The sequence below is a fragment of the Megalops cyprinoides genome, chromosome 6 (genome assembly GCF_013368585.1).
Source record: "Megalops cyprinoides isolate fMegCyp1 chromosome 6, fMegCyp1.pri, whole genome shotgun sequence".
Classification (NCBI taxonomy): Eukaryota; Metazoa; Chordata; class Actinopteri; order Elopiformes; family Megalopidae; genus Megalops; species Megalops cyprinoides.
Window position 1 is genome coordinate 32511559 of NC_050588.1, and position 15489 is coordinate 32527047.

Consider the following 15489-nt stretch of genomic DNA (forward strand, 5'->3'; position numbering starts at 1 on the left):
GAAGGCACACAACACCCACCAAAACAAGGCTTACGTGCACGCTATAGCCCAGGTGGTATACTGTGGGCTCCAGTTTTTCTGTTTACCTTACTGAGTCTTCAGTCAACAATGTAAATGAACAGGATCTCAGACTGGGCGTTCACTGTGCATAATCAAATTGGGTAATGCAGTGTTTTGCAGTGGCAAGCAAACACCAATTTGGAAAACACAGGATGATCTCTCCGGGTTTGCCAAATTGGACCTGGATGAAAGCAACCTCCATCAGATGAAATTATGTACCCAGGAATTCTCCTGTTGAAATAAGATTGCTTGAGAGGAGAAGACAGGCAGACAGACTGATGAAGACTGAGTTTAATCCATTCATACAAACACTTGTCTCGGCATTAGGGCGGCAGCATAGCATAGTGGTAAGGAGCAGCACTTGTAACCAAAAGGTTGCTAGTTCAGCTCTCCACAGGGGCGCTGCTGCTGTACCCTTGGGCAAGGTACTTAACCCAGAATTGCCTCGGTAAAATATCCAGCTGTATAAATTGGTAACATATAAAAAATTGTAGCCTATTTAAGGATCTGATCATAACTCGGCTCAGTAGGGCTGAGCCTCATCCAGCTGGATTTAGGTGATCTCTGGTGCTTTGCCATTGCTCTGTGCAGTCTCTGGCAGGGTCACAATGACCTCCACCGAGGGGAAAGGAGTCACACAGCCTTCAGCCGCATCCACGCTGATATCCCTGTCTGAAGGTTACCGCTATCTGAGTCTGCAGCAGGGGACAGTCTCTATTTAAAGCAGCTCTCATCAGGAGAGAAAGGGAGTTTGAAAACTAGGGAAACATTACAGAGCAATTAGGCATCAATTAAAAAGGGACCTTTGACTGAGCAGCAGGGGCTCTCCTCTTGTCGTCCCGGCGACAGAGGAGGCGCCGTCTCTTTTGCGTGCCCTTCAGTTCCTTGAGTTCTGGCCTGCGTTTCCCCTCTGCTGCTGCTTCTCCAGACTGATAAAGTTGTGTACAGAATGCTTGTCAAAATGGAATTCCTTTCCTGCATTCATTTGGAAGTCCTCAGCTGGGGAGTATGTATGAGATTGTGGATTTTTGAGATGGGTTGACAGCAAGTTTTCTTAGACGTGACAACGGGGAGATATGTGATGATGGTTGCACCTACTCCATACGCATCATATATCGGTTGTAAAATAAAGCTCGCTGAATACGATGTGATTGCCAGGCTTAATGTTGTTACTAGATCACAAACTAACTTAGGCATGGCTTGTGTAATTACAGCCTTGTCGCTGAAATGATTCACCCGGTCTGGGTGGAGCTCATGATTACAGAAACCTGACATTCCAATGGGTGAGCTTGCACCAATAAACAAACTGCCAAGGCTGCAGTCCCGTCTAAACTGGGGCAGAAGCTGAACTGCTTTATGTAAGATAACTCTGGGCTCCAAAGACATAGAGCTGAAAACAGCAGCCAATCACGAGTTATGTGTTCTGTGAAGCAGAAATTCCATATATTCCACATATTCCAAACCCTTATTATCTCAAATCATTGACTTAATGGAAACGTGATCATTTACTCTTGTCACATAGCAAATGGGTGTGGAGAAGCACATAGCACAGTGTGAAGGTCAATATTTTACAATCTGCACATTTTTTAACAATTTCATGCTGTAATACCTCCTTTCACAGAATGCATACTAAATGTAATAGGTCATTTGATTCTTATGTAGCATGATTATTCAAGGAGTATAAGCTAACAGTAGTCAAGATAAGTTTGTGTTACGTGCACCACCAAGGTAGGTGATGATAGAAAATTAACCACAGCTTCAGATGACACCTTGTTATCCAACTCACCACTTGTTTTAGGGACAACTAAGGACAGCTCTCAAAATGCAGTTGTAAATTGCCAGAGTAATATTGCAGTATGACCTCCTGCTGTTATGTCTACTACCATAAATCATGTATAATGCAGAGTCTGGAATGTAGGAGAAGCTTTGCACCGCACATTATTGGTCATTTTGCATACCTGGGCATTGCAATATGCTGTCAGAAATTCCCACCAGGTTTTCTCCACAATTTGAATGTGCTGCCATCTAGTGGTAATATTCTAGAACAACCGCAAGGCAAAAATTAGAAAGGCGTAGTACTTCAATGTGTGCTTCACCCCAGAGCAGCAAAAAGTTTCACACGCTTATGCTCACACTGTCAAAGAGCTCTTATGTGTTGCAGGGAATTAATATATAAGTTGTAAATCAAGAGGAATTCCTCACCAGACACAGAAATGCATATCTATTCCTGAAGTGAGCAGCTTGGTTTTTGGACTTTTGATTTGAAACCTTTCATAAGCCAAACATGGAGAAAGAATAGAGGCCATACAGTGCCACTAGTTATGCCAGCAGTGTCGAGGTGTGGGTAGAGGAGGTAGAAACTATAGCTTTGAGTTGGCAATTAGTATCACCTGATGTAAATCCCATAGCACACCTTTGAGACAAATAGCCTAGAGCAGGGGTCAGCAACCTTTACTATCTAAAGAAAAAAAAAAAATCTGTCTGGAGCCACAAAAAATATTTGAGCCCTTTAAACGAAGGTACCACAGCCTATTAGTCTAAATTAGCCTATCAACATTACTAATAGGTCTAAATGAGCATTCATTCATATGTTTTACCACAGGGCAGCTGCGGTAGGCCATTTATGATTACGTCTTTCAATATTACATTTTTTGTTATTTGCTAACTTCTCGCCTCAGATCAAACACTCCGGTAAGCCAGCAGTAGCGGTGGTGAGAGCAAATGAATCTGTCCACGCACTATTAAATTCTCTGTTTTCCTCTGACACTTTTCTTTTTTAGGATTTTGAATCCATAGCTAAAGAAAACACCCACTCAAGCCGTTGCCGAGTTCGGCAAAGAGGTGCCAGGCCGTGATGTAGCATATGACGTACATTTTAGTTGAAGTGTTAAAACATTTTTTTTATTTGATGTATAGCTACATATTTTTACAATTGGATAATGTAAGGATGACTTTAGGCCTACGATAGCAAAATGTAAAAAAAAAAATTCATTTCCATATTTTTTTTTGACAAAGCTAGGGAGCCACTCCAGAGGGTCTAAAGAGCCGACACCTGGCCTAGAGATATTAACAGACCTGTGGGAACCTGCTTGGAGCTCTGGACTGCTGGAAACAGCACAAGATGTGCTACCAGCAGAACACTGCCACACCTTTTCAACAGCATATTATGGAGGTATAAACGTGTTAAACAGATGTAAGTCAGGAAACTGAAATGAAGTTCATCTTCAATCCAAAGGACTATAAGCATTCTATATAAAACATTTATTTACATGCATATTGAATGTATGTGTGCGCTGCATCCCTTTGAGTTTTTCTCCGCAGCAGGCAGATTTCAGACACAAAAAGCAACACAGCTGAATTTCCAAAAAAATGCATATTTATTATAAACCATCCATAGAAAATGACTCTCTAAAATGCAGTACATGAGTTCAATGTCTCTCAGTTTCAGGAGAGAAGTACAAACATTGTTAGAAATTTTGATAGCAGCCTGAAACTATTAGCTATGAACAACTTGGCAATTTTCAGTGCATGAATATGGACCACAAATGATCTTGACACAGTATTTCAGTATGCACACTGTGGGGAGTCATTTTAAGGCAACATTTAAACTGACCACATAAATAAATCACACAAAGCTCCTTTCACCAATTAAGAAAAGGATTATCATCAACTTAAAGAGGTTAATTTCTTACAGGGCTACAACTGGTCTAGTGATTATCAGAAAACAATGGAGGGCTTCATCATTTATGCATTAATTTACCAAATCAGACACTCTTATCCAGAGTGACTTTGCATATATTATCCTTTTATACAACTGGAAGCATTTGAGGTTTGCCACCTTTCTCAAGGGGAAAACAGCAGTGTCTTGCACAGGACCTAAGCCTGGAACCCTCTGGTTACAAATCAGTTTCTTAACCACTACGCAACCCTGTCACCTCAATGGTAAAGGGGAGTCTTTAAAAGGCCCCCCAAGAAGACAGTGTTTAAAAAAAAAAAAAAAGTGTTTGTTGGACTCAACCAGCAATGTCAGCAAGGTCTATCGGCTTAGTACATGGCTGCTAAATCCAAGTACATGTTCACCCTGCGTGTCGTAATCAAATTCCTATTACGAGCTCAAACTGTAACACATAACAGTACGGCCAAGTACTTCTAATTTATCAATCAGCAGCCCTGGGTATGCTCTAAGGAGGATATCTTATGTCACAATTACAGTCTAAGCTGTACTCTCACCAGGACAGTGCCCACACCTTGCACATGCTCTACCTCACATGATAAAAGAAACCAGTCGCATATCATGGGCTAAGAAATCCAGTCAGTCTGCACAGAAATCATTTATGTGTGCATATCAAAACAAGTTACGCAACCATTTGTAAATGTCATGTCAATTTGTGGAATCCACAAGCTGGGAGTTTATTTCTCCAGCCTTTCAACTATCTATTACACATTTCCACTGCTACCAGTTCTCAGTTGTAGCAATTAATACTGTTAATGTGCACTTCAAGTTTGAGGGTTTTTTTTTTTTTTTTTTTTTTTGCGCATTTGCTTGTTACTTTTATCAGATCTCAAAGTAGAAAGAAAAGAACTGTCACCTCAAAAGCTACTGGATGATAATGACACAATCCATACAAAGTTAATCAATTTTAGGGAAATGCAACATTGACCCAACCTACCAGTGAAACAAACAGAACAACCGATATGACATTTTTAAAGGCCAAATCTACCACTCCTAAATTTAGTGTCTTTCAAACAGCCCTACCTAATAAATTATATATTAGCCTACATTTTCCCATGACATTGTTTCAAAATAAGGTTAAACTGGTTTGGATATTGAAACATGAATTTCACATTCACGTACCGCTGAGCTTTTTTTGTTTTCCAGACAAGAAAAATAAGCCTGAATTCGCCCTGTCCGATTTCTCTTTCTTCTTAAGGAAGATTGATAGTGTGGAAGTCTCGCCTGTTGTAGCACTGCAGGCTGTACATGCACATCAAATGCCTGTACATCATTTAGCACCCACAAGAATGAAAATTACGACTGAACTGCTTACCTTCAGTCACTCCCACAGAGACAACAGATATTTATTATAAAAATATATTATTGTGCAACAAGACCACAAATCTCGTTGCCTACCTACCACCTACACGTTACAGGGAATGTATCTGTGGGATTGCAGCCTCCATTCCCATCCCCCTGTTAGTATTGCTCAGTATATCTACCCGCTTTATATCCCCATGGTGGTTTTTAACCACCTGCCGTTAATGTTGACTGAAACTTTACAGTATGAACCCCACATGCTTAATATACCCAATTCTGTCCGCATAGCCACAGAGGTTTTCAGAGAGTGCATCTTTCCACATGCTTATGTTGTACATGGATCAGAACCAAGGTAAGGATTTTGGGACAGTGCACCCCCCCACACCCCCCTACAACCCTCCCGGTCAGCGGCCCTCCTCTCCCTCGACCTGGGGGATTCTTTCAGCGCCCTGCAGATCTTATTGAGACCCCCAGCCCCCTGGGAGACTCTGTCTTACAGCTGCCATCTCGAAACGAGGCCAAAGTCCTGACCACTCCAGTGTAGGCTAGCGTATGTGTGTGTGTGCGCTCTTTACGAGTTCAGGATGCAGCTGGATTCCGGCTCTTCAGACCGCCTGTCCGTTTGTCTCCTCCCCCTGCTGCTGCCGCTGCTTCCTGGACAGGTGGGTGGCGATGGCGAGAGCGCCGCCCTTCAGGAAGCGCACAAAGTTCTCCCCCACCAGTGGGCCCATGGCGTACAGGCCCGGCTCGTGCAGCGACTCGTAGGTGTAGGGCTCCACGTCCAGCGGGTTGCGGCGGCAGCTGACGGCCTCCTGGGGGTTGAGGCTGAGCGGCTGGCCGTTCTCCGGCAGGAAGGACAGGTTGGGGTGGGCGCCGATCAGCACCAGAGCCATGGAGACCTGCAGAGCCGTGCGCCGGCCCCCCTCCCCCTCCAGCACACACTTGCGGTCGGGCTTGAAGGCCACCACGTGGTGCTTTGGGAAGCTGACGTACCCCGGGTACGAGCCCGAGAAAGAGGAGGGGGCGTGCTCAGGGTGCGAGACTCGGGAGCCCCCCGGCCTCGACGGCGCCGCCCGCTGCTGCTGCTGCTGGGTCATCATCTGGTGCACTTTGTGGTACTCGGGGTAGAGCACCTTGGGCAGCTGGTTGAAGATGAGGTCGGGGTCGGTGACGGAGCGGCGGAAAGCATGGTAGACAGGGGTGTTGAGGTGGTGCGTGGCCAGCACGGCGTCGGCCGCCGTCAGCCCCGCCCCCACGATCAGCACGGGGTCGGAGGCCTGATCCAGCCGCCCGGACTCGATGGCCGCCTCCAGCTCCCAGAAGCTGTGGCAGACGAAGGGCAGGTCCTCGCCCTCCACGCCCAGGCGGGCGGGGATGTCGTGGGTGCCCGTGGCCAGCACCACGTTCTCGGCGTACACGGTGAAGGGCACCTCCTCCCCTCCCCGCCAGCGCTGTCCCTGCACCCGCCATGGCCCGCGGCCGGCCCCCTCCTCGCAGGAGACGCGCTGGACCGAGGTCACGGTGGTCCCGCACGCGAAGCTGTCCTGCAGGCCCATCTCCGCCACGTAGTGCTGGTAATACGAGGCGATTTCCGCTGGTGTGGCGCGGTCGTTGCGAACATTCCTGCAACACACATGCAGAACAGTCATACGCTGGCCATATGTGCAAACAATGTCAGCTTCCCCTCGTCAGTGAAGTGAAGCAGTTCACAAAAACCACATAATCACCACCTAAGAGAAAATGCTCATGCAAAATTTTAAATAAATAACTTTTATTTACACAGGCAGCGGTGCAGCACAGTGGTGAGGAGCAGGGCTTGTAACTGAAAGGTTGCTGGTTCGATTCTCCGCTGAGGCACTGCTGCTGTACCCTTTGGTAAGATACTTAACCCAGAATTGCCTCAGTAAAATATCCAACTGTTCATGTGCAAAAAAAATAAGTGACACAGAACTATACTATATATGACCACTAGGGGGCGAAACAGTTTGGAGAGACTCACTTGCGCTTCTCTCTAACCCAGTCCTTGAGCTTCAGGCCTGGGAGCTCCATCCAGTTGGCAAGGCTGAGAGTGAGCATGGATCCCTCCATTGCCTAGGGACAAACAGCCTGGTCAACACCATCAGCCAGAAGTGATGCATGCAAACAATGTACTAGTAAGATGACTGCCTCTACCGCCTTCCAGTCCACACAATCAATCATTGTTCTTCACAGCTTGACAAATGTAGCCTGGAAATGCAAATTTCACATAATTTAACTCTCTTTTCCCGCTTGCTTCACGAACAAAACACTCCTACGTTTATAGGCAAAACGGGCAGGCTAACGTTCACATTACAGTGAGCTCTTGAAACAACTGCCTCTGGTAATGTCTGAAGTTTTATATTATTTGACAAGCAAGTTAAGTTAACTGTTCAGGAGACTGCTGCCATACAGGTTCCAGTTTCCCATAATACTGTACTGCGCTGATCCTGAAATCTTAAGCAGAATATATGTGCAAAGTAGTTTCGTTTCTGATGTTAAACTATGTAGAATATAAAATCTCAGTACATACAATCACATACAAATGTGACTGTATGTGTGTGCATGTGTAAATAACAGAAAAACAAGGAATTCACTTGCATGTTTATGTGATAATAGTATGGGAAGAGAGCGCCACCTGATATGTGCACTTCAAAGCACAAATCACAAATCCATGAATGACAAGGGTCTTGTGTGTTTACAAGCGAAGAAGGGTGTAGAATGAGTTTGCATCTACGCTAATCGCCACATATTTAGTGAGATCATTTTTTATCCCATCAGAACCTCACATCAACCTTTGATTTGGAAAGAGGAACTCACATGCCAAGCGCCCCCTGGTGGCCCCTTGCCGAGCACCAGGTGTCGGACGGCGCGTTCGGGCTGGTAGCGCCACAGCAGCGGGGAGGCGCAGTCCAATCCGAAATCGCTGTCCGGCAGGAGGAGGGAATCGAAGAGCACGGCCACCGGGTTGGAGGAACGACCCTCGAGCCCTTCACACAGATACTCCAGATCCTGCAGACAGAGGCGAAATGTACTGCTGATGACACAGCCCAGGAACCGCAGCCACTATGAGCTACACACAAACGCAGGCCAAAGGGTGGGCAATGGGGCTCACAAAAACCCCTCAGACCATCAGAAAAAAACAATTCAAGTACACATTCCTAAAAGCATATATCAAAATGAATTGTAATGATCATGCCACCCCCTTCAGTTTCAATGAATTCTTCATTTCACACCTGTAACTGAACTCAACAATGGACTAAGCACTGGTATTCCACACATCAGTCCTGACCTTAAGCCAGGGGTGTCCAAACCTCTCCTGGAGGGCCACTTGTCCTGCATGTTTTAGATCTCTCCCTGCTCCAACACAGCTGATTCAAATGATCAGTTTGTTATTCAGTAGCTTCAGGAGTTCGTAACAAATTGATCATTTGAATCAGCTGTGTTGGAGCAGGGAGAGATCTAAAACATGCAGGACAAGTGGCCCTCCAGGAGAGGTTTGGACACCCCTGCCTTAAGCAGTCTGTGTTCTATCTATTTCTTGAATCAATCTCCGCACCAGTATCATTACTCTCAGGTTTTAGGCTATCCATGTTATGGCAGTGCCCGGTACCTTTTTTTACTCAATAAAATCCTTCATGGCACCCTGTGAAGGAGAGCCTTCACCACCTCTCCCTTGAACCTGAATGCTAATTGTAAATTGTCCATTGTGTCACTCATTTAATTGTGTGCACATGCTGGCAATTTGTTTGTGTGCCTATTGGGTAAGGAGCCACACCTTGCTAATGGAAGCCTGATTAAATACAGGAGAGAGCAGGAGAAAGGCTCACTTTGTCCCTGCTGTGGGCTTGCATAGGCTGGTTTATTTGCCCGATTGGTTTTTAACCTTTAGTTTTTGGCTCCTTTATGAGAGAAGTGGCAGCCAGCTTCTCTATACATCCCAACTCTAAACTGAATCAATGTGAATAAAAAAATTAAGAACAAGAACCAGATCGTATTGTAAGCTAACATGTAAGCACGTCACATGTACCCTATACACTATTTGACCCATGGACATGGGATGGACTGTACGGCTACAGGAATGGGTGTGACTACTTGTGGAGAAGAATGTCAGAGCGTTGCAGGGGACCACACAACCAGACAGAACATCTCTAGGATGAACTGTAATGCAGAATTAGGTCAGGACTGAGATGGCCTCCTTCATTACTGAAACTTACTAATGTTTTAAAGGAGAACTGGAACAGAGATCAGTCTTCTGTGATATATCGGGCACACATTAAAGCCAAAGGAGGTCCAACACGCTGCTAATTTCTTGGAATAAAGACATTTTACCACCCATGTCCCGTAACTCGGTAGGAGTTGGCTGGACAGTGTATGTAATCTAGCATGTGAAGATTGCATTTTTTCCCCAGAGGGAACAGATAAAAGATGATAAATATTTCTCAGCATAGAGACTACTGACTTTTTCATTACATGTTGATATATATCACAATGAACACTCAAAGAAAAATTACAGCCATGACAAATCATGCTCTTTCAAAAAATTACATTTAGTAAAAAAATTCAATTAATTATACACAATTATACACGCTTTGTGTAAAAAGAATGAATACAGAGCACCCCTCAATAATTGCATATCGTAGGGACTCACAAAAAATTGAATTATACATATCTAAATCTGTAAATCAATATTTGTAATTGATAGTACCTGACAAATGCCTCTCCACTGATGAATTTTCTGCAACAGTATAGCCATGTATCACCTACATTGTCCACTTCATTCCCCTCCTGTTTTTCAGTTTGTATTATAGTATTGTTTTATTTACATAAAATTACATCCTTAAATTAGGTCCTTGTGTTAAATGATGTACCATTTAATGATGTACAAAATATTTACTCAAGTTCATATCTTGCAGTCATGATATTTCAGTAACGTGGACACTGAAGGTACTTGTCGGCCGCTCCTTTAACTTCATCGGAGCCAGGCAAAGAGCAGAAAGGCGGGCAGCCTGGAGGCTTACAAACCTGTTCCAGTATGGAAATGTGCGAGTGCTGCTCCAGCTTGCTCTGCAGAAGGGCATTAGGGTGGGTGCCCTCAGGCGACAGGTACGGCATGTACCCTGACAGCAGGTAGGACAGGCAAATCCCAGAGGGCCCATTGCCTTGCAGAATAATAACATAACTCGGTTACGTCTCAGCTATCATACAATTTCAAAAAACAGATATTGTTCAGCAGAAAATCATGTGTGAAGACTATACAAACTAACAGTAATAGTAAAGAGCCTATGTAAAGAACAGAGGCTTCAAAACTGCAGAGCAAATTAAATGCCAATCATTAGTCACAAGACATAACCAGTGGCATAGCGTGCAAGGCTTCTGGGGAAAAAAACCCCCAGTTAATCAGTTTATCACAATCCCTGAGCTGGGTGGAAATTCCTTCCACACAATAAGAGGCCGCTGCCTATTAATACATTTTTGTTACTAAACCTGGCCAAGCTAGTGTGGATGACAAATGACAATAAGGGAACACTGACTGCAGTCTCTCCTGTCTCACAGCTGGCTTACCAATGATGACAACAGGCAGGACGTCTCTGGGAACGATCCGATTGTCATCGTGGTCCATAGCTGGGTTGCTTTATCTGTGGATTAAAAAGAAAAAACTATGAAAAACACAAGAAACCCACATCACTGCATCTATACTACACCAGCACCAGAACTATTTCGGTGAAATCTCTAACCCTAACCATATACGGTTAGTATTTATTGTAATGTTTTGTATTATATAGTTCTGTCGGCATTTACGTTTTCAATGTCGACATCTGCACCAAGAGAAGTTCCTTGTACATTTATACTTGGCGAATAAAGTTCTGATTCTGATCCCTAACTCATTCACGTGCAGTAGTATTACTTTTTTTTTTTTAAAAAACCACTTTTCCAGAAAAATCCGCAACCCTCAAACGGTTAAACATCACGGATCTGCTTTTGTTTCACACCAGGCACGCAAAGTGATGCAAGAGCTCTCAGGGACAGGAAAGGGGAGCTGAATGGAAGCTCGGTGCAGGGGCTGGGAGAGGAGAGGGGAAGGTGCTGGCGGGCCTCCAGCTGCAGCACGGAGCTTTGGCAGGGGGCAGCAGAACGGCGAAGGCAGCCGGGCGGGCAGCTGCGGAGGGCCGGGTCACGAGGGGGCCTTGGGGCCCCGCCCACCCTCAGCCCCGGCCGCGATTACATAATGCTCTTCAGAATCATAGTGACATTGCAGAAAGTTTAAAGTGACAGCGCCTCGTGAGGTAAGCGTTTTTTTTAAGCGGTTCCCAGGCCACCTTATACAGAACTGCAGCGTTACCAGAATCTAAACGTCAGTTAAAAGCTGCTGAATGTTGATTTCCCCTTTCTTAAATTTTTGCCCTTAGTCACGCAATTGTCGCAATACTTTGCTCTAAGAAATGCACTGTCAACTGAATACTGAACCACAAGTCAAGCATGAACATATTTTCAAAACTTTTGCGCTATTCAACAGATATGATCAGGGCAGCAGTGTAGTACAGTGATTAAGGAGCAGAGCTCGTAACCAAAAGGTTGAAGGTTCAATTCTCTGCTGCGGTGCTGCTGCTGTACCCTCAGGCAGGGTACTCAACCCACAATTGTCTCAGTAAATATCCGGCTGTATAAATGGATAACATGTAAAACTGCACCCTATGTAAGTCGCTCTGGATAAGAGCATCTGCTAAATGACGGTAATGTAATGTGATCCAATTCATTTCTTTGTTTTCTGAGACGGAATGTAGTAGCTTCTGCATGCTGTAATGTCACCAGATGAAAAGAGTAATGGACATAATAACTGCATACCTCTGTGAGACTCAGCCACCCATAATTTTCATTTCCCCAAGGGCAGATACACATCACTTGCTTATTACCAGATTCTGTCTGCTCACACACGTCACATTGCAGGCCAAGAGCAAGTGATCTTCGCTGTGATGTACACACCCACTATTAAATGCACGTTACATAATGGTTACTGGATCTTCAAAGCCGTCACTTAATAATGATACTCCTGTACAAGTAAGCGTGTCAGATGCTTAAAGCACATTGTGAGGCAAATACATGCATTCCTTTTATCTAAAGAGCCATCAAAGGAAATTTATATCAAAAGAAAAATTATTTCACGCATGAACATATTCAATACTGTAACCATGCCATATGCAATGCTGGCAATGCTGTATGCAGACAAGATATACTGCCATTCAAATATGAAAAATTACAGTTGTCATTAGAAGTGTTTTTTTCTGTATAACCTTTTTAAATGTTAAGGTAGGCCATTTTCATATAAAGGTATGAGGTTATCAGACTATGATGTTATTTGGACACAGTGAGCCTTTTAAAATCCGATGCAATTCCTCGGTCCAAATCTTTAAAGACACTTACCTCCACCTTCACTATATGCAAACTATGTAATACTTGAGGACCGTGTGTTAATATGAAAACATAATGAAAGTTAGCCATATGTGGGTCACCGACCCCCACCCTTTGTCAAATGTCCTTTGAAAGCCCTACTGTGCAATTCATCAGCGACTACAAAGATGTGCAGTTTACCACGAGAAGACGTACAACGTTCAGTCGTTACATCTACCTGTGATCACGCAGAGTCTTTTTTAACACAGCTAGAGGCGCAGATCACAATGCTTTGCCAAGGAGGTTTACAGAAATATCCTCGCCGGCTTTAACAGCTTAGTTTTTAAGGCAGGCTCTCCATTCATTCACAGGAGTAAGTTGGGATCAAGAGCTGCGCGGATCACCCGCTCGTTATACCACCCGGATGGGCTCCATGTTCTGCGCAGCGCCTGCTCTACGCCGATGCCAGTGAAGTGGCTATCTGTGTGGGCGTTCCAGAATGAACATTCTAGCTACTGTAACGTTAGCCAAACTTTATCTAGCTTGCTAGATATGTACTTTTACGAAAAGGGCGAACCGTTAAACAATCGGACAACACTTGAGGAAGGACATTTTGTCTGCAAGATACTTTCAAGTTACAACAAGGAGGAGAAGATTTGGAAGAGGGAGTTCGAAAATAAGTTACAATACGGGCGATAGCGCTACGCTGAACCTACAAGTTTAAGACTATCATTCACTTTTAAGGTCGAGGAGCGGACTTGCCCGCACGCTGGCGTGCAAGTTTTATGCAAGTGTGTTAGTACTAGGTAGCTAAACTTACCAAAGTCATTTACTGAAACACAACGTTATTACCAAGTACTAAGTCAGTTGCCGCAGTTCAAAAAACTAATTATATAAATCTACGGGGTTAGCAAGCCAGCAACTTTACTGCTCGTGTGTGTGTGTTTTGTGTGTCATGCGTGAGACCTTTGCCCCACAAGAGAAACTAGCTAGCTAGCTAGACAGCCACATCCCCTGTTGCATGTGACCGCCGTTCGATAACCCCAAACACCTCGTACGTTTCCAATGTAGCTATCTTGGTAATTAGCAACCGAAACTGGGAGTGGGCTAGCTAACAAACTACTACCAGCAAACCGTGATGTGCACTAGCACAGCAAATAGCTAGGTAATGTTAAAATGAATTACGTTGCAGTGCGGTGTCTTCCCTGAAGCAGGTTACATAGCTCGCTGAATCATATGCATCCTCACGGTCACCGCCTCCGCCACGCTAGTTGAGTTGTCTAGACTTGCTGGCTGGAGAGGCAACGCTAACTGGATTTGTAATTAGCTAACAGATTAAAGACAATCCCATTCTTCAGCAAAACGACCAGCTAACCTAATTCCGACTCGAAACACAGAAGGTTCGCAAGATAACTACCGTTAGCTTGCTAGTAATATCGATGTACTGTGTAGGAAGCAAGGTTAGCGTGCTACTAGGATTGACTAGTTAGCTCATGGAATCTAAAATAGCAAGGCAGTTGGCTAGCTATCGTAGCAGCTAACATCTTCAAAAGTGGATGAAGGACCCAGAAAAGAAAGACCGCATGGTTCAACTCACCGTATAATTTCGGAGATCCAGCAAGAAAGCTAATGTAGACTAGCTAGCGCAGCAACCAACGTGATGACTGTCGCTGTACCGCAGCTCTTCCCTGTAATATTTCTCTGCGATTTCAAAATTTAGCTAACGTTGACATTCCCGTTTCGAGAATACTACAGTCTAAATGTGCATTGCGATTCACTAATGGCCATCAACTGCTCTTGCGTCATGCATATGATATAACTGGACAACTAGCTCCTCAACGCTATAATCACCGGCTGAGCATGCCTGACACGGGATTTTATAATTGTAGCGTACCTTTTCCTCAACGGACCAATCACTGGCTACACAGGCATTGACGTTGCGGATTACCATACGGCCATCCTGCAATGATGTAAAAGACGCGAGCACCCCCGTTGCGTTTCTCTTCGGTTACTAACCGTGCTTTCATTAATTGGTCTGTGTTCGTCCCCTGAGCCACATCAGCCAATCATAAGTAAGTGCGCGTTGTATACGGAGAGAAAATAAACCCACATTGCATGCGGAGCGCTCCCGCTGTTCGCTTCCCGCACATTGTTGGCAGCTAAATTCAGCGGCGAGTGTCTGCAGGCACGTTCCACAGCCGTTGATCTCGAATTTAGACTACCCCAGCTGAGGCTTATCAAGTTCACTTCAAAACGGCTTGGCAAACACAGGGCATTGTCAAAAGTGCATAAGGAGAAGGGGAAAAAATACAGCAATAATAGAGTGGCATAAAATTATGCAATGTATAATGATATTATCAAGAGTTATGACCGTGCAAACAATAATATTATTTATTTACGCTGGCCTAGTCGTTTACTCAGTCTGACATTCTGCCACATAGGCCAACTAGGCAGGCAGCGGTGCTGTTTGTCCCTCTTCCAATAATATTTGTCTTCTCAATCAATTCTTGGAACTGGAGAGAGAATAATTAAATTAAGTAATCAATCAAATAAATATTCATTCATTTTAAAGTCTTAAGTTTTAAGTTTTTTTCAAAGTGCGGGAGAAAGCGCATTTCTGTCTCCACACGTCTCACATGTGGTTTGTCGCTGAGCCTATATATTGGATTGGGATCTACCCCTGCCCTTTGTCTCTGACAGTGACTAGTAAGGTCTATTTGAAATTCTAATCAGGAGTTTAGCACAATAAAGCAGTAGGAACATGCAGATGTAAATATGAGAGGAAAGCCAATTGGTATTAATGGTGATTTAAATTTAACGTTCTCTTCTTAAACCTGTTTTGCAGCCCGCCAATGGTCGTGATCCAGATTGCCAATCAACTAAGCCAGTGTTTCTCAATCCTACTCCTGGAGCCCCCCTGGACCTGCATATCTTCTATCTATCTTTGCTCCAAACACACCTGATTGAAATGACTAACATGCTCTTGATGT

The 15489-nt window shown here is 44.3% G+C and overlaps 1 protein-coding gene across 1 annotated transcript; it reads right to left on the reverse strand.

Annotated features, from left to right (window-relative positions):
* Nucleotides 1–4598: 4598 nt before the first annotated feature.
* osgn1 (oxidative stress induced growth inhibitor 1) lies at nucleotides 4599–14333 on the reverse strand. Its single transcript, XM_036531592.1, has 6 exons — nucleotides 14097–14333; nucleotides 10676–10749; nucleotides 10136–10272; nucleotides 7931–8122; nucleotides 7095–7186; nucleotides 4599–6718 (listed from the first exon to the last, which is right to left on the reverse strand). The coding sequence occupies exons 2-6, from the start codon at nucleotides 10731–10733 to the stop codon at nucleotides 5701–5703; spliced, it is 1497 nt and encodes a 498-aa protein (XP_036387485.1). The 5' UTR covers nucleotides 10734–10749; nucleotides 14097–14333; the 3' UTR covers nucleotides 4599–5700.
* Between the last annotated feature and the right edge of the window lie 1156 nt (nucleotides 14334–15489).